Here is a 20,485-nt window from a genome sequence, read left to right as displayed (position 1 = left end):
TAGCTTACATTAAGGAAAATATACAATTGACTTTTCGATGTATGCATATTAATAAAATTATAGTGATTTTAATTACTTATTTATACCACATACTAACTTATTGTCAGGATGTGTTATTTATCAAAAAATATGATAGTTTTCATTATTCGAGAATCGATAATTTGACAACTTTTTGAGTACAATATGTTCAAATACTTGTTCACAAATTTGGAGTATCTTTAATTATAGGAGTTATTTTTCATATTATTTTTTCACATGTCATCAATGATGAAGATTTGATAAAAAAAAAGAATTTGAGTAGTGTGGTTGTCAATGATGGGTAGAATTGGTAAAAGTTGCACGTGTGTAAAGTGATAAAGTGACTTAAACCAGCTTATGACGGTCGTCAGCCCTGTAAATGCCTAGACTTCCATATTCTTCTTCATCTTTGAAGAGATGTCAAAAAATAACATTCAATTCTTCAATTAGAAAAAGTTTTGTACTTAAAAAATACTCTACTCTGGCACCACCGTTAGTCAAAAACTCAAAATTTGAAATCATTTAAACGAAATGAATTTAACAACAGCGCATATAAACTGCATATGAATATTCAATAATGGGCTGAATTTGTCGGCTTAAGTGAGCCAAATGACAGTGTAAACCCTGAGATGGTAAGACTTATCTTCTTTTATTTATAAACTATAATATTTTATTTCAGGTTGAGATACATCTTCTTCCTGGCACCATCCCAAATTATCGTATTTTTATACCGTTGAGATCAGCTCTCCTCGACCTTAGTTTGTAGGTCCTTCTATTATACAACGTCACCTAGGCTATGCCTTCAAATAATGTTAAATTTCTGTAGCATCCATATTTTTTTAGTCTTTCTCTAGATGTTTTTCGAGGATGATCTATGGCAATCGCTTGGTTTACAAGCTCTGTACGTCTCTATGTGCCCAAATCATCTCAATTGCCTTTTCGCTCCCTTATTATTTATGTCAACTTCATCCAGGCTTACACGAATGCGTGAACACATACAATATTTAAAAATATATCCATTGGATTTCATAGTAAAACCCATGTTAATAATTCGTAAAGTTTAAATGAATGAAAGTTTTTTTTGTAAATATTTAATTTTAATGTTTTTTTCAGATGTGCTGTCCGGGTCCTGGGCACTCGACCACTACCACCTGTCAGGTACGGAAATATTTTTTTTAAGTCGTTCGTCGTATACAATATACATTTTTTCATTACATTATGCATTCTTCTTTATCTATGTAGATTAATCAGTAGGTAGATATATAAAATAAACTTTTCAACTAAACATCGAATCATTTATATTATCGGTTTGGAAAGGAACCTACAAATTTTAAATCAAATATATAAAAGTAACACCTAAGACCGATAAAAAAAACATTTCTTATTTTTTTTTAAAACACATGTTTTGTATCTTGTGCATTTTTCTTTACCTATGTTATACATCAATATTTTATTAGTTTTTTTAACTAAACTTCGAACAGATTGTATTGTAGGTTTGGATAGATAACTAAATGATCAAAACTTATATATAAAAATAACTATTAAGACCGATTCAAAAATATTTTTAACATATTTCGAAATTAAGCTCGTAGAGTTAATTTAGTTGTAAAATATTTTTTCATTTTTTTCGTTTTCTCCAATTTGTACAGCTAAATACAACATTCATGTAATTTGGCAAAGAAAATACCGCATCAATTAATGTGAAGTCACGTAGGGGAAAAAAGTGGCTTAGAAACTTACATGGAAAAAATGAGAAATTATTAAATTTTCAATATTTCGAGAAAAAAACATTTTTTCATCTCCTATACCGACTGAATTTCTAATTTTTTTCACACATTATATTTTTTATACAAACTGAAAATGACAAGCGAATTAGTGGCAACTAATTTTATGGGTGGAAAATAAGTAAACAGAATATTATATTTATTTGCATTTTTCTCTTAGAGATGTTTATAGATGTTTTAACTTACTAACTGACCGCCAGTATAATGGTCAGCACGCTCGGCTACCGTACTGAAGGTCTCGGGTTCGATTACCGAAGGGGGTGAAAATAAATATTCCTGATTTTTGCACTGTAATATTTATTTAATATTACCCTGGACTGGTCACTGAAGCGCAGGAGTGATCACCTTGCCTTCATGTAAGTAACAATCAAGATAACACTGCGTCAATACGACGCAGTGCCTTATGCCCCATTGGGTGCGGATAAGTGTTAAAAGGAATAAATGAACTAACCACGACGCCGCTTCTCCGCAGGGGTAGGCAGAGAGAACAGAACGCAGCACTAATTTATCCTTGCAACCAATCTTCGCCCCTTTCAAAATCATGGATCTCCTCATACATACCCACCGATTATTTCGTCTCCCTGACCTGACCACTTTTATGTATTTAAAATACTTGATCTTTCCAGATTTTTCTCGGTTTTCCTCTGCATTGATTTTCAACCACATTCGACTCATAAATTTGTTTGACTGTTCTTTCTTCACTCATCCAATTCATATACCCGAACCATTTCATTCAATGCTTTATTTGATAGATAATGCTTCTCTTTTGATCGATAATGCCTCGCTTATCTCAGCCTTGCATTCTTTCCTTATATCACCATTCTAATATTAATATCGTTTTACCGCATATTTGTCAGAAAAATCGCATTCCGAGTGTATTCAGTCTACTTTCATCCTCCTTTTACCAACACCATGCTTCATTTCCATGCATTAGAGTTGAAGGCTCAATTGCTAAAATGTTGAAAATGTTAACGAGATTTTAAATTACTTTCCCTTAAGTCAAACAACGGTTTCTTATTAGTCCTTAAAGATGGTGGATTAAGCTTAACCGAATAATAATAAATAATATTCCAGAATATTTCTCGTGTTTATTTTTAAGCGAGCCCTGTTAAGCAAATCGTTCCCTCTTTTATTAATTAACGTTACGTAATTTAAACAGCGCGCTAAAAATATTCACGTGGAAATTTTACGTACTACCATAAACAGGAATTGCTGCTAATTCATGTACATTTAAATTGTTTTTTTCCCAGGATAATTAATTTCTTGATGAAAAATATGGCGTTTTGTAGAACGGAATATTCGCATGTCATATCCTTGAATTATTGTCGCTTCAAACGAGGAGGAATGTTCAAAAAGCATTGTTTTATAATCCTGTGAATTTTTTTTTTCATAAATACCTGTTTTTATTTTTACATATGTATGTAATATTTACACATACTATCGGATAAACGATTGTTTATTTTCTCACGACATTTTGTGTGTGCCGAAATACTTTTTCACAAATTATAAGCTGCATAATACTTATTATTATTTTTTTAGGAATATCCCAGTACCTACGTTAAAATAACCCAAGGTTCTTTTGCATACATCCAAATAAAAGAGTCTTTGCTAAATAAAAGCTCTCTCATTCTAACGTAGGTGGGTATTGTGAACTCATATATACTATGTCATTTATGAATTAATTTCTAAATCAAACACAGATTTTTTGAGTCTACTAACATAGTAGACTCAAAAAATCTGTGTTTGATTTAAAAATTAATTCCTAAATTAAAATGGAGTTCTACAAATTAAACGCCAAATCAATAAATAAACTGTGACATGATAGTTATGATTAAAACCTAAATAAATACATATATGTGGAAATTTTTGACAACATTTTTAAACTTAAGTTCCATGGATTTTTCTGACTTTTTTTATTACAGTAGTTTATATTTTAACTTTAAATATAACCTGCACTTCAAAAATATATCGTGTAGGCAGTTTTCTTTTAAATTCCATTTATTATGAAAAGAAAATACTTAAAGTTAGGATTTCTAAAGCAATTATTTCTCATTTAGGCTGATGTATAATATTATATTATTTGGACGAATAATTACAAGTGGAACGATAAAATGCTAGATAAATCATTATTACGCCTAGAATTACATAAAAAGTCAACTCGAAAACTAATGGGTACTCGTAGCAATGAAATATTATTTAGAAAATCTAGAAGAATTCCTATCCATGTGGGAAATTTTCATTTTATACATAGGTGTCCCAACTTGAGATGAAATATCTATACGAAATTTCGATTTTATACAAAAGAAAATGAATGTCTGAGTATCCCAGGATTTAGTTTTATGAATTGGAATCTAGCTAGCTTAAGAAATCACTTTATATACTGTTTTTTGCCATTCTGTTCATTATTGAATATTCATATTGCATTCACATTTAAAAGTTGTATAAGTATATGCAATGGTCTTGGATACCTGTCACATGCGAGTAGTAAATGTAAAGAATTAGAATTAAAAGCGATAGTAAAGATAGCACCACCAAAAATTCGTGAAGAATGTGATGTCTAATAACGGGCAGAATGGTGAATGTTACACAAGTGTATAAAGTGGTAAGCTTATGAACAAGCATATCGTAGTCGTGCAGGAGAAAGTAACCAACTACCAAAACGTAAAATGTTCAGGAGGGCCATTTAAGTCACTTTTGCATGGCAATAAAATAAACATTAATGCAGTTAGTCATTTTAACTAAGTCAATAATTATACTTCCAAGTTTAAAATCCTTTGGGATTTTTTAATGACAATATTAAGCTAGTAAGATAGCAAATAGTCAATGATTACGTTTCTGTTAAACAATGCACTTGGTCACTTTCTCCTGTATGACTACGATATGACAACTACATTCTATTATAATTATGACTCACTGAAGGGTATTTATATAAATGCAGTCTCTCCATACAATCAGCACATCAAAACAAAATTTATTAGTAGTTGATACATTTTAAATGTAAAATGTTATTTGAATACCGCATCCTACATTCATATTAATTTTCAGCGCATCGGATTTAAATTGCATACAAAGTTGAAATAACTACAAATTGCTTTCAATGGTGGTTTTCTGTGATTGTTTGACATTATTTCGTGGCGAAATTCATTAGCTTCCTGCAACGCGCAGGGTCGGTCAGGGGTGGGCAAATATGGAGCAAAAATGCGACCCACAGGGGTTGTAAAATGTACTGTGATTGCTCCTGAATTGTTCATGAGCGGATCTGACTACAGGGTAGTCTGAATACTGCAAACTTTATGTTATTTTCATCGTGAAATTTCGAAATTTGTAATTCAACTATATGAGTTATTATTTATACGTGAGTAATTTTGAGCGAGCCTGAAAACTGCTCTACTATTTTAGTTTCCAATTTCAGATGACTCACAAATTTATGAATTCATTTTTATATGCTAAATGAAGCATTAGATGACTGTTCTGAAAAAAAAATTACTTTTATAAATGAAAGTAAACTTCATACTAATATAAATTATCATTAATTTTTAAAATATATGAAGTGGTAAACATTAGAACTTCTAGATATATAGATAAATCTCTATACACAGTTCTTGAATTCAATAGACATCACGAGAGACATCTATGGTGGAACGAGGCAACCTTATTATTTAGCACTTACTCTTTCATTTATGTGTGAGGTCCGAATCGTGGATTATATTCACATAATCAAGAAACCCTTAAAAAACACCTTTTTTTATTTAATGAGATACGACCGTCGTAAGCCCCGTAAATGGCCAAACTTCTTCATTTTTCTTCATCTTTGTTGAGATGTCAAAAAATAATATGAAAGATAACTCGATAATTTAAGATAATCCAAACTTGTGAACAAGTATTTGGACACACTCAAAAGTATAAGTATATAATTATAAATTTCTGCAGAGACATTTCGTTTTTAAAATAAAGTGCAGAATTTTCTGAAATTCGTCACGTGTTTGTCTGAAAACACGAGATGTAATTTTTAATTATTTCCATTTTGGCCGGCACATTTCTGTGAATCCAAATGATCAAACAATGCATGGATAACGAGGAGTGGTCAGTGTAACTGCTCTTGAGTTACGGCTTATTATTAATGGGAATTATTTCGGATTACTGCAGTAGAGTTGAGGTAATTCCAGTTCGTAAATACATGTACATAATATATGGCCCTGACAGTTTTATGATAATATGCCTCGCATTTCTGAGAACCCGATTGAATAGTGAATACTCTTTGTCGATTCCAAACCATCTCAACACACCTTATAAACAAACTCATGACTGAGCCTCAGCCTTGCATTTTTCCTTATTTCACAAATTGAACATCTATCATCCATCGTTTTACTTCACATTCGTCTGAGAGATTGCATTTAGACGGCATCAGTCTGCTTTTATCATTATTTATCCTTACAAACTTTCATACATTTGGGTTGGAACCAGGACTCCATTGTGAACCGCCAGTTAAATTTTTACCTTTTTGAAATAACGACACAGTTAACAAAATGGTATTACTATCTCATTTCCATGGTCCTTAAGTTACTCTTAGGTCGCTATATTTTAAGTGTATAAATTTATATACTTAAACTAACATTTAGTATTTGCTCTCCCCAAATGTCGAAGATCATAATGTTGGATGCCTTTTCGAGAACGAATTTCCAAGAACTGCCTACGCAAATTTGACTCTGCGGATAGCGACACGACACACTGTGGGTCTTTGGGTACGAGATTATTCTCTTTTTTATTTAAATTAAAGTTTTTCTTAGTAAATATCACTTTTTCATAAAATCTACTATGACACGTGTTTTGATGCATTCCGCATCATTTTCAAACACTGTATGTGAAGCTAATTCCAAACTTTAGAGTTTGGTCCTTGGGATGTTGAAAGTTGAAGAGGGGGTAGGAGCTGTTTCTTATTTTTATTTATTTGTTTAATTTTTATTATAGTTTTTCTTTTTTATTTCTTATCAGTGGAAACATAGACAAAAGGGGAGACGCTTGAGTCTTTGTCATATTGTAAATTACGAGTTTATTGTTATTTACAATATATTTTTATGTATTCGATTTTAAGAAATAGTGGTATTCACTAAGTTAAACTTTAAAAATTAAAAATGGATAAGTTTTACCTGATTGTGACTGCCGAATCAATTTATGACATTATTTTCGTTTGAATATAAAATTGTATTTTGAAAGTTGTTTTACCATCGATACATTTATCGAAATTCATCGATAAAATGATTGACGGGTACGTCTCGACACCAGTAGACATCAAAATCTCGGTGAGAGGTTATATATATATATATATATATATATATATATATATATATATATATATATATATATATATATATATTTATATATAAAATATATATAAATATATATAAATATATATATATATATATATATATATATATATATATATATATATATATATATATATATATATATATATATATATATATATATATATATATATATTACTAACTTTTTTGTAAAAAAAAGTTTCAGTTTATATATTCCAGATTACAGGTCGTAAGGTGTATTACAGGTGCATTGTGGGTCTTGTAAATGCAAAGACACATATTTACCAAATATTTCATAAATTAGACCATAATTTTGTCCTTCAAGTATGCATAGAATGACGCACCGTGCGACAGTGGTGATAGGGGATGAGGTGCTAGGTGGATTCTGAATAAGGCTGTATAGGCACTGTAGGAGGAATCCCTAGAAGGCAACTTTCAGTGGGTTTCAGTAATTGTTATGATAATAAAATGCTTTGACATGGTTCCGTAATAAAGTGAGCGCTTCATTTGATTAAGATAATAATTTCATTAAAATTATCATTATTTGAAAAAAAAAATATACTTCATTGAATCGACAAATAACAAGAAATAGACTCGAAAGATGTCAATTATTCCTTGCTATATACAATATGTCTTTTTAAATATATATATATATATATATATATATATATATATATATATATATATATATATATATATATATATATATATATATATATATATATATATATATATATATATATATATATATATATATATATATATATATATTTATATATGTATATATATATACATATAAATATATATTTATATATATATATATATATATATATATATATATATATATATATATATATATATATATATATATGCACATAACATATTAGTATAAATCATTTATTCGGGAAGACTCCAAACATTTAAACATTTAAAAAAGGTCTCTGCGAAAATAAAATAACTCAACTTTACCATCAATTATACACAACATTTAAAATTTGAATAGTGTTACCCTGACTTCCATCTTTCTTCATCTTTGTTCAGAAATATAAAAAAATATTCTTTATTATATGTAACTTACTAACTAGCACCCCTCATGCCGTTTCTCCCCAGGGGAAGGTAATAAGTATAAAGCGCCACACCAATCTTTCATCGCCTCTTCCGCATTCACGAATCTTTCGTACATATCAGCCTATTTTTAAGTATTTGAAATGCTTAATTATGCCAAGTCTTCTTATGCTTTTATTACCAACTACATTTGCCTCACAAATTTGTTTAACTGTTCTTTCTTCACTCATTCGATTCACATGCGAAAATCATCTCAACACACCTTTCTTAATTTTATCGATAATTCTTATCTCTTTTAACTTTATTATTATTTCAATACTCTACTTAACACTTTATTATTATTTTTAAATTATTATGTTAGTACTATTTTAATAAAAATTAATGTTTTTTTATGAAATTTTTTAAATAGTGGCATTTCTTTCATCCCAGTCGTCGAATGTAATACCTACATTTGAAAGATTTCATTGATTTTAAACTAAAGTAATTTTGCAAGTTATAAAGCAAAATTTATTCCAATAAAAACGACTTTTTATTAAAATCGTAATCTTTCGTGGATTTATTCCTTTTCGTGGTCTTAATCATACAAAAAACTTTACTCCACAAAAAATCCAACTGAAAAATTCAGAAGCATTGAATTAAGTATTCAAAGCGTAACTTAATGAATATTTATTTCTTTAGATTGAATCGCGGAACCAATAACTTCTTTACTTAGTGCGATTACACAGTATTGAAATACGGTATTGTAATAATTCAACCGGATTTTCTTTTCATTTGTATAAATGCATTATTGTAATCTTTTGGCTATTACATATTTTTGTGTTATCTCAGAGATAAGAAAAATTACTTACCTCTAGAACAGGGGTCGAGAAACCGGGGTAAATTACCCCAAATGGGGAAACATGATTTTTTTGGGGTAATAAGGAAATTTTTCTAGTTTGCTATTTCATAAACGTGTTAGTATTTTTACAAACTTAAGCAATTCAGAATTCGATTTAACGCTGAAGACTATTCAAACTGCTCTTATATAAAAAAGGCCCGATTTTGAAGTAATTGTATAAAAAATGAAGCAACATCATTTCTCCAAAACTAAAAAAAAACTAAAAACTTGAATTTTACATATTTACTATTTTCATGTGTTTTCTTTTTCATTTTCTTGTAAATTAATTCAATAAATAAATTTTATTTTAAATAAATATTGATTGTCTTCTTTTCAAAACGGGGGGAGGGGGTACTATCGATTTACGCAAAAATATTTTGGGGTAGTGGTAAAGTGCCCCGACCGCTGCTCTAGAGACATATTAATAAGAGCAAATTTCCTTCAAATATCAAACAGTCTCCGAATCTCAACATTTGACACAAAATTAATATACGTGCGCGTTTTTATCTATCTAAATATTAGTTTTTCAAAATCTTTAGTCTCCTAAAACTATTCACCGATTGCTTTGAATTTTTGACACGATGGAACGTTGCATTCGTGTGTTTTTAAAAGAGAATATAGGTAATAAAATGTTTATAATTTTATTATATTTTTTAAGACTATAATGAGAGCGCCATCTGTTAAAAGTACCAAAAAAGATAGGGTGCTTTTTGACAGCTGCTACGATATTGTTTACCCACAAATATTCTGAATTTAAACATATAAGAAATGGGTAATTTATATTTTCTTTCTTTTCCATTTCACCTTACTGAGTCAAAACAACGCGAGACTGCGTAAAAAAAGTTAATCTTAAAAAAACGCAATTTTTTATTTCTAAAAGCAAGTGTTTTAAACAGATCCACGTAAAAAAAAGATGAGATTATCATAGTTTAAAGTGAAAATATTATTGTTGATACTTTTGTTGGCAATGAGAGGTTTTCCAAAAAATCTCGAGGGAAATCTACATATTCTGGATGGTATGAATGTCGAAATTTGGCATAATCTGTGGTGAATACCTGCCTTATAAAGCCCAGACGGATTTCGACCGTTGAATACAACAGAACGGAGATACCATACTTTTATTCGAAGTTTAAGTTTGAAACTTTCATATAATAAGCGAACTTTTGCAATAGAATTTGAATGGTCGATTTTCATGGTTGACACTGTCAACTTGATTGTTTATATTTAAACCAAATAACTAACTAACTGTCATGCCGTTTCCCCATAGGGGTAGGCAGAGAAAATAGAATCTGTTTTTGCAAACAATCTTTACCTCTTTCACATTCATATATCTCGTCATACTTACCAGATGATTATTCCAACTCCTGACTTGACAACACATTCAAGCATTTGAAATACGTGATCATTCCAAGTTTTCTTTGGTCTTCGTCTGCTTCTATCACCAACCACATTCGACTCATAAATTTGTTTAACTGCTCTTTCTTCACTCATTAGATACACATGCCCAAATCATCACAACAAACCTTATTTTACTTTTACCCAAAATGCTTCTATAAGTCAAGCATTCTTTTCTTATATCACCATTCGAACATCTATCGCACAACGTTTTGCCACACATTTGTCTAATGGAACGCATTTTGACTGCATTCAATGTATTTATATTATTTTATGTATATATACACACACATATATATGGGGAATGCCTTCCATATAGACTTACCCGCGTGACATATAAAAATGCAATCAGCACCTACTCTACCTTACTAAGTACCAGCTATCTTATATTAGCATGTATATTTATACTACCATATGTAATTTATGTGCTTGTCAATCATGGGTAGTATGGTGAATGTAACACCAGTCTATGATAGTTTGTAAGTCCTGTAATATATATATATATATATATATATATATATATATATATATATATATATATATATATATATATATATATATATATGTGTGTGTGTGTATTTATAAATTTATATTTATATCTGAATTCTGAATTTCTGTGCTTGTCAATCATGGGTAGTATGGTGAATGTAACACCAGTCTACGATAGTTTGTATGTAAGTCCTGTAAATATCCATACTCTTCGTCTATTTTGAGATGTCATCTCCTTAGTGGACAAAATGTGTGTGTGTGTGTGTGTTTATATACTAGCAAAAACATTAAACAGCCTCACCAGTGTAAAAAATTATATTGAATATTATTTCATACAATTTGTTATGGCGAAGAAAGTACTTTGGGCACAGATTGCTAAAGCGACATGACGTCATCTGGCTGACGTAACACATTATTTGGACAAATTATTTCGAGGAGAACTGTCAAATGCTCGATAAATCATCATTACGTCTACAGTTACATCAAAAGGTCAACTCAAAAGGTACTAATGGGCACTCTTGGGTATGAAATATAGTTTGATAAATTTTGAACAAAAAATATGAGCGGAAAATTTCTTCTTGAGCCCTTTGTATCTCAGTCAACTCTCATCATCAATTTTAGAATCATGATAGTTTTGTAGTTAATTGTATATTTTTATTAAAATTAAAATAATAATTATTTCAACTTACCAATGCAATAATTAAATTTAATAACAAAAAGGATTATTGTTTTTTTAAAATATTTATTTACAATATTTTCATTTATTGAAAGCCTCTTAAGCTCCTATGATATATACATTACATAAAATAACAGTGAAAAAAGTAAAATATATTACATCAAAATGAGTAAAATAATTAACATTGCAATAAAACAAATAAAGAAGTAAAATCAATATTACATAAAGAAAAACATATGTACATACACACACGCGCACGTACGCACACACACACGCACGCACACATACACTCACACGCATACACACGAGCACCTACACACACACAGGCACATACACTCACACACACACACACACACTCATACACATACGCCCACACTCGTACACACACACACACACACACACACACACACACACACACACACACACACACACACACACACACACACACACACACACACACACACATTGATTCTTTGAATTCTTCTTGGGTTTACTATTTTATTATTACTTAATAGGATTATTGAAAGTCATCTAATTACTTCATCTTATTAATTTTACCATATTTACAATTTCAGTAATAAATAAAGTTAATAATAACATAGTGTTAAGAACCCATTGACTAACTTCTTGAATCGCAGATTATGTCGACATTATTATTTATTTTTGCAATTTTTTATACGTTTTAATAAATATAACGGAATTTGTACATGTAAGATGAAACTTCTATCTCTCAAAAATGTTGCGAAAACCTCCCGCCCTCCTTTGCTGCCGATTATACAGATATTAAAAATATTTCTTAATTCCGACTTTCTACGCATTCGTTTAATATTTCATCTCTTTGGTCTCCAAAATGCGCCTTCTCCAAACCTCACACCCCTATTCTCGTCAGAAAACGTACAGCGCCATTGCAAAACTCATTGCAGAAAGATCAAAGAGTCGGGCCTAAATTCTTCGTGGCTTTTTTCTACCTTTTCCTTTATAAGGAATATTTTTGTGAAATAATTAAGCTCGTCAAAGCTTTCGAAAAATTCCGTTGAAATAAAAAAGTAATAAATAAAAAATTCTTTATTTTAATTTTGTACTTACATTTCGTGGTGAAACTACATATTGTATACAGGAGAACCCCTTTAATTCGTCACCTTTGGAATTGATTTAAGGTCACAACTCAGAAAAGCTGAGATTATCAGAAAGTACAGAAAAATATGAATTCAATATTAAATAATCAATCTCTGAACCCAAAAATTACCGTTTGAATATTTATTAAACATATGGCAATAAACCGTATAAAAGCTTATTATTTTTTGACATCTCATCAAAGATGAAGAAGAATATGGAAGTCTGGGCATTTACGGGGCTTACGACCGTCATAGGCTGGTTTAAGTGATCACTTTACACACGTGTAACATTCACCAATTCTACCCATTATTGACAACCACACTACTCAAATTCTTGGAAGTTCTATATATATGAACCAATTTAGAAACCTTGTTCATGAATCACTAGAACTTCACTAGAGACATCTATTGGTGAGATGTAAAGAAGCTTTTTACTAAGCAGAAACTCTTATATTAGTATGTGAGATCCGAATCCTGGATTATAATCACACACATGAGAAACGCCAGAAAATACCATTTTCATTTTTATTATTAAGCTTATAATTTGACCAGATAATTTATTTACAACATTTTGAGTGTGTCCATATACTTGTTCACAAAATCTGGATTATCTCCAATTACAGGAGTTATATTCATATTATTTTTTGACATCTCATCTTTGATGAGATGTCAAAAAATAATATGAATATAACTCCTGTAATTGGAGATAATCCAGATTTTGTGAACAAGTATTTGGACACACTCAAAATGTTGCGTATAAAAGCTGTTTTTTTTTATTAAAAATAAGTTAAATAATACAAACAAATGATAATTATTTTGTTTGTTTAACCTGAAGTAAAAAATACTTCTCTAAAAATCAATTATATGTATCCTAAAGTAAAAGCTGGAGAACGGTCGGATCACAACCAGAGTGACGGTTCTACTATAGTGTTTAAAAATAAAATGAAATCACTATTTATTTGACAGACGTCCGGGTTTCATCGTTACCATCATCATCATCAAATGGTAGTACAAGTGGAAAAGCTTTGAAGTTGTTGTTTCATTATATTAATTATCACATTAATTTTTAAAAAATATGTAGGAGTGTATTTAAATTGAGTCACTATTAACCTCCATAGCCCCGTGGTATTATTTGACACACCGTTCAGAAAATGTTAAATATTTAAGATGTTTTTTGGTTGGATAATGCTACTTCTTAGTTATTGTTCAAAAGATCTTTATAAACATAATATTTATTCCCAAATTTATAATTAAAAAATAATAAATCTTAGCCTTTGGGTCTTACTAAATCTCTGCCTACATAATTAATTGATTAAACCACAAAAGGCTTTTTGCTTGTTAAAACATAACCAATGCGCAATATTCTAGGGAAATGAGTCTTAAAGTTCTGTTGAAATTCCGCGAATTAAGCTTTTTTCATTAAATTAAGTAATTAGTCAAAAAGTGAATTTTTCCAGTAACAAACAAGTCTAGCATCCTGCTCGACAGAGTAGCGTTGTTTTTAATTACTGATGCAATCTTCTTTGAAAAAGCGGAGAGAGCTTGCTCCTGTTTATTATAACTAAAACAGAAAATAAAATGCAAAATACATGTATATTTACTTATATACAACAAGTCGTAGCCTGGAAGACATTTAAATATTACTTATCTCTCGGGCATTCATTAGTTGTTGCAATTACGGAAGTTCTTATTTTTTAAAGCAGCTTGCAAAACCTTCTATAAACTTTAGATGGAATACGATACCATTAAAAATAGGAAACATATTCGAATCATATATATCATATAATACATGAAATATATTTTATCATTTATTGATTCGGAAGTCACTTTGTTGTAATATCCATCCATTATTAATTTATGTTTTATTTGGTATATACCACTATGTATTTCTTGAAATCTATTGTGACACGAGTTTCGATCCATTCCGCATCATTTTGAAACATAGTATGAAAAAATGATTGAATTGTCTTTGTTAAGTGAGTTTTACAGACATAAAAATATCTGAAATGTTTTGCCTACACATTATATTACAAACAAACATATGATCACGCCACTTTACGTCAAGGTAAGCAGAGAATTAATAAAATTGTCAAACCCCTTAATAGACTTGGTTCGCGACTTCCACATACTAATACGAGTATCTCCTTATACGAGCACATGAACGTTCGCTATTCCTACTCTTAAACTGTATTATTTTAAGGATTAGAAGTAATTGATCACAGCATGTCTTATTTGACCTTCTCCAGCTTCTACTTACAGCAACATTCTATTCGTAAATCTGTTACACCGTTCTCTAGTCCTCGTGTCCAAACCATCTTAATACTTATTTTTTCTCTCGAATACATTAAAAAAACTCTTTTGCCCTTATCTAACCATTTGACAACATTTCAAAGTTTATTTTATTAAAAATTTTATTAATGATTAAAATTGTAAATCCCTTCCCATCGTTATAGAAGAGCTGTTTTAAATAGTGACATATACAATACTTCCTGTGTTTGTAAAACTATTTCTAGCAGTTCGTTAGGAAACTTCATTATCTCAATTCGTCCTGCACGTGAAACAACTTATTGAAGTTAAAAGTTTTAATGTACGAAACGACTATTTACTTTTATATTCAGGAATAAATTACCTTGCACATACAAAATACAATAAACTTGTAATCAACAATTCATAATATATTCATTTTTATTTGTTGATAAACTCCATGAATATAATGTAATTTAATTAAAATGTTACTTTATTTTTAAATCACTATAAATATTTTACTTTAACTTAATTATAATGTCTACCGGTTTCGAAGCTAACCGCTTCTTTACCAAGACTGATTATTAGTATTAATCATAGTATTAATCAGTCTTGATAAAGAAGCGGTTAGCTTCAAAATCGGTAGATATTATTATTAAGTTTATGTAAAATACTAATAGTGATTTTAAAACTAAGCTACATTTTAATTATAAAATTTAAAATCACAAATTTAGTGCTTCAAAAATAAATTATATCAAATAAATTAAAATACAAGATTAGTCCAAAAGCTCTTACATATATTTAAAAAAAATACAATTCATTAAATTAATCAGTAGTATATTTTTCCTCCACCACCTACAATTTCTTGTCTGATGATAGGCAGGTAGGTAAACAGCTGAAGGCAGGTAGGTAACGGTTTGTTTTTTATTTATTTCATGAATGAAGAAAGATTGTAAATAAATAATAGCAACATCTCACATTTTTTTGTATTTAATATTACCTAGACTAATGCCTGAATCGCAGAGCTGATCACCTTTTCTTCGTGTATTCAGCGGGTAAAGTAACAGTGCTACGATACATTGCTTAATGCACCATTGAGTGCAGATGCGGGTTATTATGGTGATTAGGTGTATTTGGACATTTAAGTGATGAGGGACTTTGGTGCTGTTTTAGGCGATATTAATTTTTCATTTTTTTACCGTGGTAGGGATATTTGTTCTTTCATTGAAAACCAAGGAAAAAATGTATTTTAAGAACATTATTCAATTTATAATATGGTGGTGTAGTATGTTAATACCATACAAAGTGAACGATGAATGATAAGGAGAGTGTTACATAAACATTAAAATTAAATCAGTTTTTTTTAAATATGGTTGTTTACTTGGGAAACCGTTTAAAATTTACAGCTATACTACCGTTGAATTAAAATCCAAAAACGTAGCACTTCTACATCGTAGTAATACTTAAGTAGGCATTATTAGAACAAAAAACACATTTACCTACTTGAACCAAAGAGCGGGGTTGAAATCCCCCTAAAACAACGTTAACTAATTAAATAAATTTGATTGATATTTATTGTAATCCGTGGGTCTTTTTTGTTTTAAAATATTCAAAACATATGATTTTTAATTTATTGTTTTGATAAAAATTCTCAAGACCTACGCTGAAATCCATCGATACCTGATTCAACGGTCGAAAGGTCCGTGTTATCGTGTGTTTATCATATTAACCTATGACATTTTATTTATTTCATTATAAATAATGCGTGTCACAACTGTGTGGATGCGAGACAACATTCATGAACTTCAGATCATTCAAAGCACAATTCACTTAGTCGATCAGTGAACACGATACTGAATGCACGTCGTTTGTTGCTAGCTCCGTATTATTATTGCATACAATATTTCTATGAATATGCCTGGGGTCTTTCAAATACCTCTCTTTGTAGCATGCATAATATTCTGATGCCTCGGGTGAAGAAGGTTAAAATAACATTTTCGTACGTAAATTTGGGGATTAATGTTTAGGATAAATTTGCGCAATAAATAATAACAACTTACATTCAAGGTATTAAATTAATAAACACCATGCCTCGGAAGCGTTGTTATTTTGTTTACTCATTAGCAAGCCCGTCAGACGTGTACATAAACAGGTTATTACAGCTGTGTGTGACCCATTACTAATTAATAATACAAATTAATTGTGTAACCTTATTTAATTGACGTAATGTTTGGGCAGAAGCCGATTCTCGGGCGGCAGAGTAACTTGCTAAATTGTGAACCCCGGCGAAATGTGTGTGATAACTGCATACCTTTCGGCCCAAATACAATTTATAACAGCGTCGCTCCGAGCTAGTTGCTATGAAGGCATATCCCGGACTGAAATACGGCCTTATGAGCAATTTAACTTAATTAATGATACGCCGGGGAGAGAGAGACTACTTAACCCTTCACTTTTGGTTTCTGGTCAAACGAAACAGGCGACACATTGAGGGCCATTGGAAAATATTGTCGAGTGTGACAAGAGTTGAAAACTACAGGTAGAAAAATATGTTTAATTTTGATTTATCGTATTAATATGACTTCCATATTACTACCGATTACTACCATATCCCACTTAAATACATTTCATCATTTTCGAATACGTATATAAACATCAAAAAATCGAATACGCATATTAACGTTTTTTCATAATTAATTCGGCGGTCACTTTGTGGTAATTTAAATTAAGTTTCACATTTTTAATTTAAGTTTAACGTGGTTAATGCTACTATTTCTTAAAATCTATAATGATACGAGTTTTGATGCATTCTGCATCATTTTTAAATTTCCATATCCGGAATGCATTCATACACGGGTCACAATGAAATAAAGTGAAATAGTGGTATTAACAAAGTAAAATTTAAATTGAAAATAGATAGATAATATCACAAATTGATTACTGAATCCAATGATGAAATATTAAAAATACTGTTTTATTTTATTAATTAACGTTTTAAAATAACATGCAAAGCAATATACAATAGGCTTTATGGTATCTTTTTCTTCTTCCTGTATCATGTCAGGACCCCAAACGTCGTCTATCACTGAGAGTGTGTATCCCCGTCAAATGTCGAATAATCTGGAGACAGGAAATATGATCTCTGCCTATACTTTTGGGATACATTTTGTAATATATTATATTGATTCTTAGCATATCGCTCACTCCTTTCAACGTCATATATCATAAAACTTGATTTTTCAGGAGATCGTTTTTAAAGTTAAAAAAGTTTTAAAGTTAAAGTAAAAAATATAATACAATGAATTAAAAATAAATATCAAGCCAATTATTGAACTTTTACTGTGTAACAGATCGTTTTTAGGTAAAACCTGAATGTTTTTTCTCCATTTGTAAAATATTTAGTATATTTAATAAAATAATTAAACAATACCATTTCTTCAAAATGCAAAAACAACACTTTTTGCCCTGTAGCGAGTAAACATTAAGTTAAAAATATGCCGCTTTTGCTGGAATACAGTACATTTTCTGGGCATTCCACAAACACGTACAACTGAAAATTGACGATATTTGATAAATGACGTTGTTGAAAGGAGTGAGCGATATGTAAAGACGGTTATTTACTATGAAATTTATGATTTTCAAAGATAAAATTTTTTTAAGGGGTGTGGTTCAGGTTTTCAAAAAAAAATACATAATTTTTTTACAATATCAAACTTTTACGAGAAGCACTAAATACTGCCAATATAAAATCAAAAGTAAAGTTTATTCTAACAACAGGACCGTTTCAGTATTACAACATGTATTTGCACAATCCGCTAATATAAGGACATTAAAATTTGCGGTAAAGATAGAAGAAATGGATCAATATTACATATTCCGCCTTAGCCTATATTCAGTATCTTGCCTTAACTTTTACAACATAATTTGGGAATACTTTATAGAATGCTTAATTTATTCTATATGGGGGGGTTACTTCTGGATGCTTTGTATTTTATTTTTAAGCTCTGATGTACAAAATATTGCAAAACTTTTCATGGGATATTTACAAGTCGGCTCTCAGTCTGTACACTTCAAAGTGAATATAAACATTAAGTTCTTTTCCCTGTCACATGCCTTCCATCCGTTGTTCTCTCTCAACTTTAATAAAATACCGACCCGGGAGCTAAACTTTTAGCTTCTCCATGGGTATGTATACATATTTATACTTACTTCTTTAAGTCTATCCTCTTCTCTTTAGATTTTTCTTAACTTTCTGCTCAATATGCAAACAGAAACACAAACATCGACTTTTTCCACGGGAAATTAAAGTAAACACCTTTTTGTGGATGAGAATTTAGGTACTTTTTTTGTACTTGCCATCCAATTTTCTTTGGTAAGGTAAAAATTTTCACGGTACTGAACTCAATGCTTTTGTAAACATCTCAATAAGGATGCAAAAATATAGAAGTCTGCGTTTAAGACTTACAGGGCTTACGACTTGTCAAATTTTGGTCAAATTCGGACTTCAAATTCAGTTATCATTTTATTCACATATATCATTTACTATTCCAGCCATGATTGACAACTAGACAACTTAAATTTGGGAAGTTGTGTTTATCCTTCAATTGACGCCTTATATCACATACTAGCTCTCGGCACCATCCATGGCTGAAACAAGTCAGTTTTCATTTTATTATCTAAGAAAAACATACATAACATTTTTTACAGGAAGTCATATAACAAGCACCTCGGCCATAATATTTTTTTAGGGAAAACCTTTTATGGTTTCTAAATCTGGCTTTCTCCAGTAAAAATTAAACCGCTTCTGTTTTACAATTTCTTTAATTAAATGAAGCAATTTGGCGCGAGGAAAGTAATTTGTTTTCCCCAAAACGAATTGTATTTTACTTCATTCTGTAATTATTTAACCAGAGTAATACAAACGTGTCTCCTGTTTTCTCAATAAAGCATGAAGTATGGAAAATACCTACTGATTTAATTTTTGAGATCTCAACGTAGATGTCAATGAATATGGATGTCTGAGTATTTACAGAGCTTACTGCAGACTGGTTTAAGTGATCACTTTACGCACGTGCAACATTCACCAATTCTACCCATAATTGACAACTTTACTGGTCACAATATAGTATGAAATATGATGAATATTTGAGACCCTCCTGAAAACGTGATATTTATTTTTTATGTAGTTTATAATTCCATCAGTTGTTTTATTTACAACATTTTGAGTGTGACTAATTATTTTATTTACAACATTTTTCATCTACGTTGATATGTCGATAATGTAAAAAAAATCCTCCTAATTGAATCCAGATTTGTGATTTTTTTTTTCAAAACTCTTTTTACACAACACAAAATATTGTACCGACTGATTTCATTATTTTGTGACAAACATTCTTCCCTATACTGACTCTTTTTTAATGATTTTTTTTATATTCCGATCATGTATTATTTGATTGATGATTTTTTTACTATGATAAAGTCGATTTTTTTCATTGTAT

At 30.1% G+C, this 20,485-nt stretch overlaps 1 protein-coding gene across 1 annotated transcript in view; it reads left to right on the top strand.

Annotated features, from left to right (window-relative positions):
- Positions 1 to 20,485, top strand: part of LOC148309527 (dipeptidase 1-like) — a 208,976-nt gene that overhangs the window by 171,864 nt on the left and 16,627 nt on the right. Inside the window, exon 2 of the mRNA XM_088259928.1 lies at positions 1,132 to 1,176. Within this exon, the coding sequence (XP_088116054.1) occupies positions 1,132 to 1,176 (45 nt within the window). The remainder of the gene's footprint in view (positions 1 to 1,131; positions 1,177 to 20,485) is intronic.

Source organism: Brachycentrus maculatus, unplaced genomic scaffold (assembly GCF_059751285.1).
Source record: "Brachycentrus maculatus isolate JH-2025_06_01 unplaced genomic scaffold, ASM5975128v1 h1tg000121l, whole genome shotgun sequence".
NCBI lineage: Eukaryota > Metazoa > Arthropoda > Insecta > Trichoptera > Brachycentridae > Brachycentrus > Brachycentrus maculatus.
The sequence above is the reverse complement of the archived record's forward strand: the minus strand, read 5'-3'. Positions and strand labels throughout refer to the sequence as shown.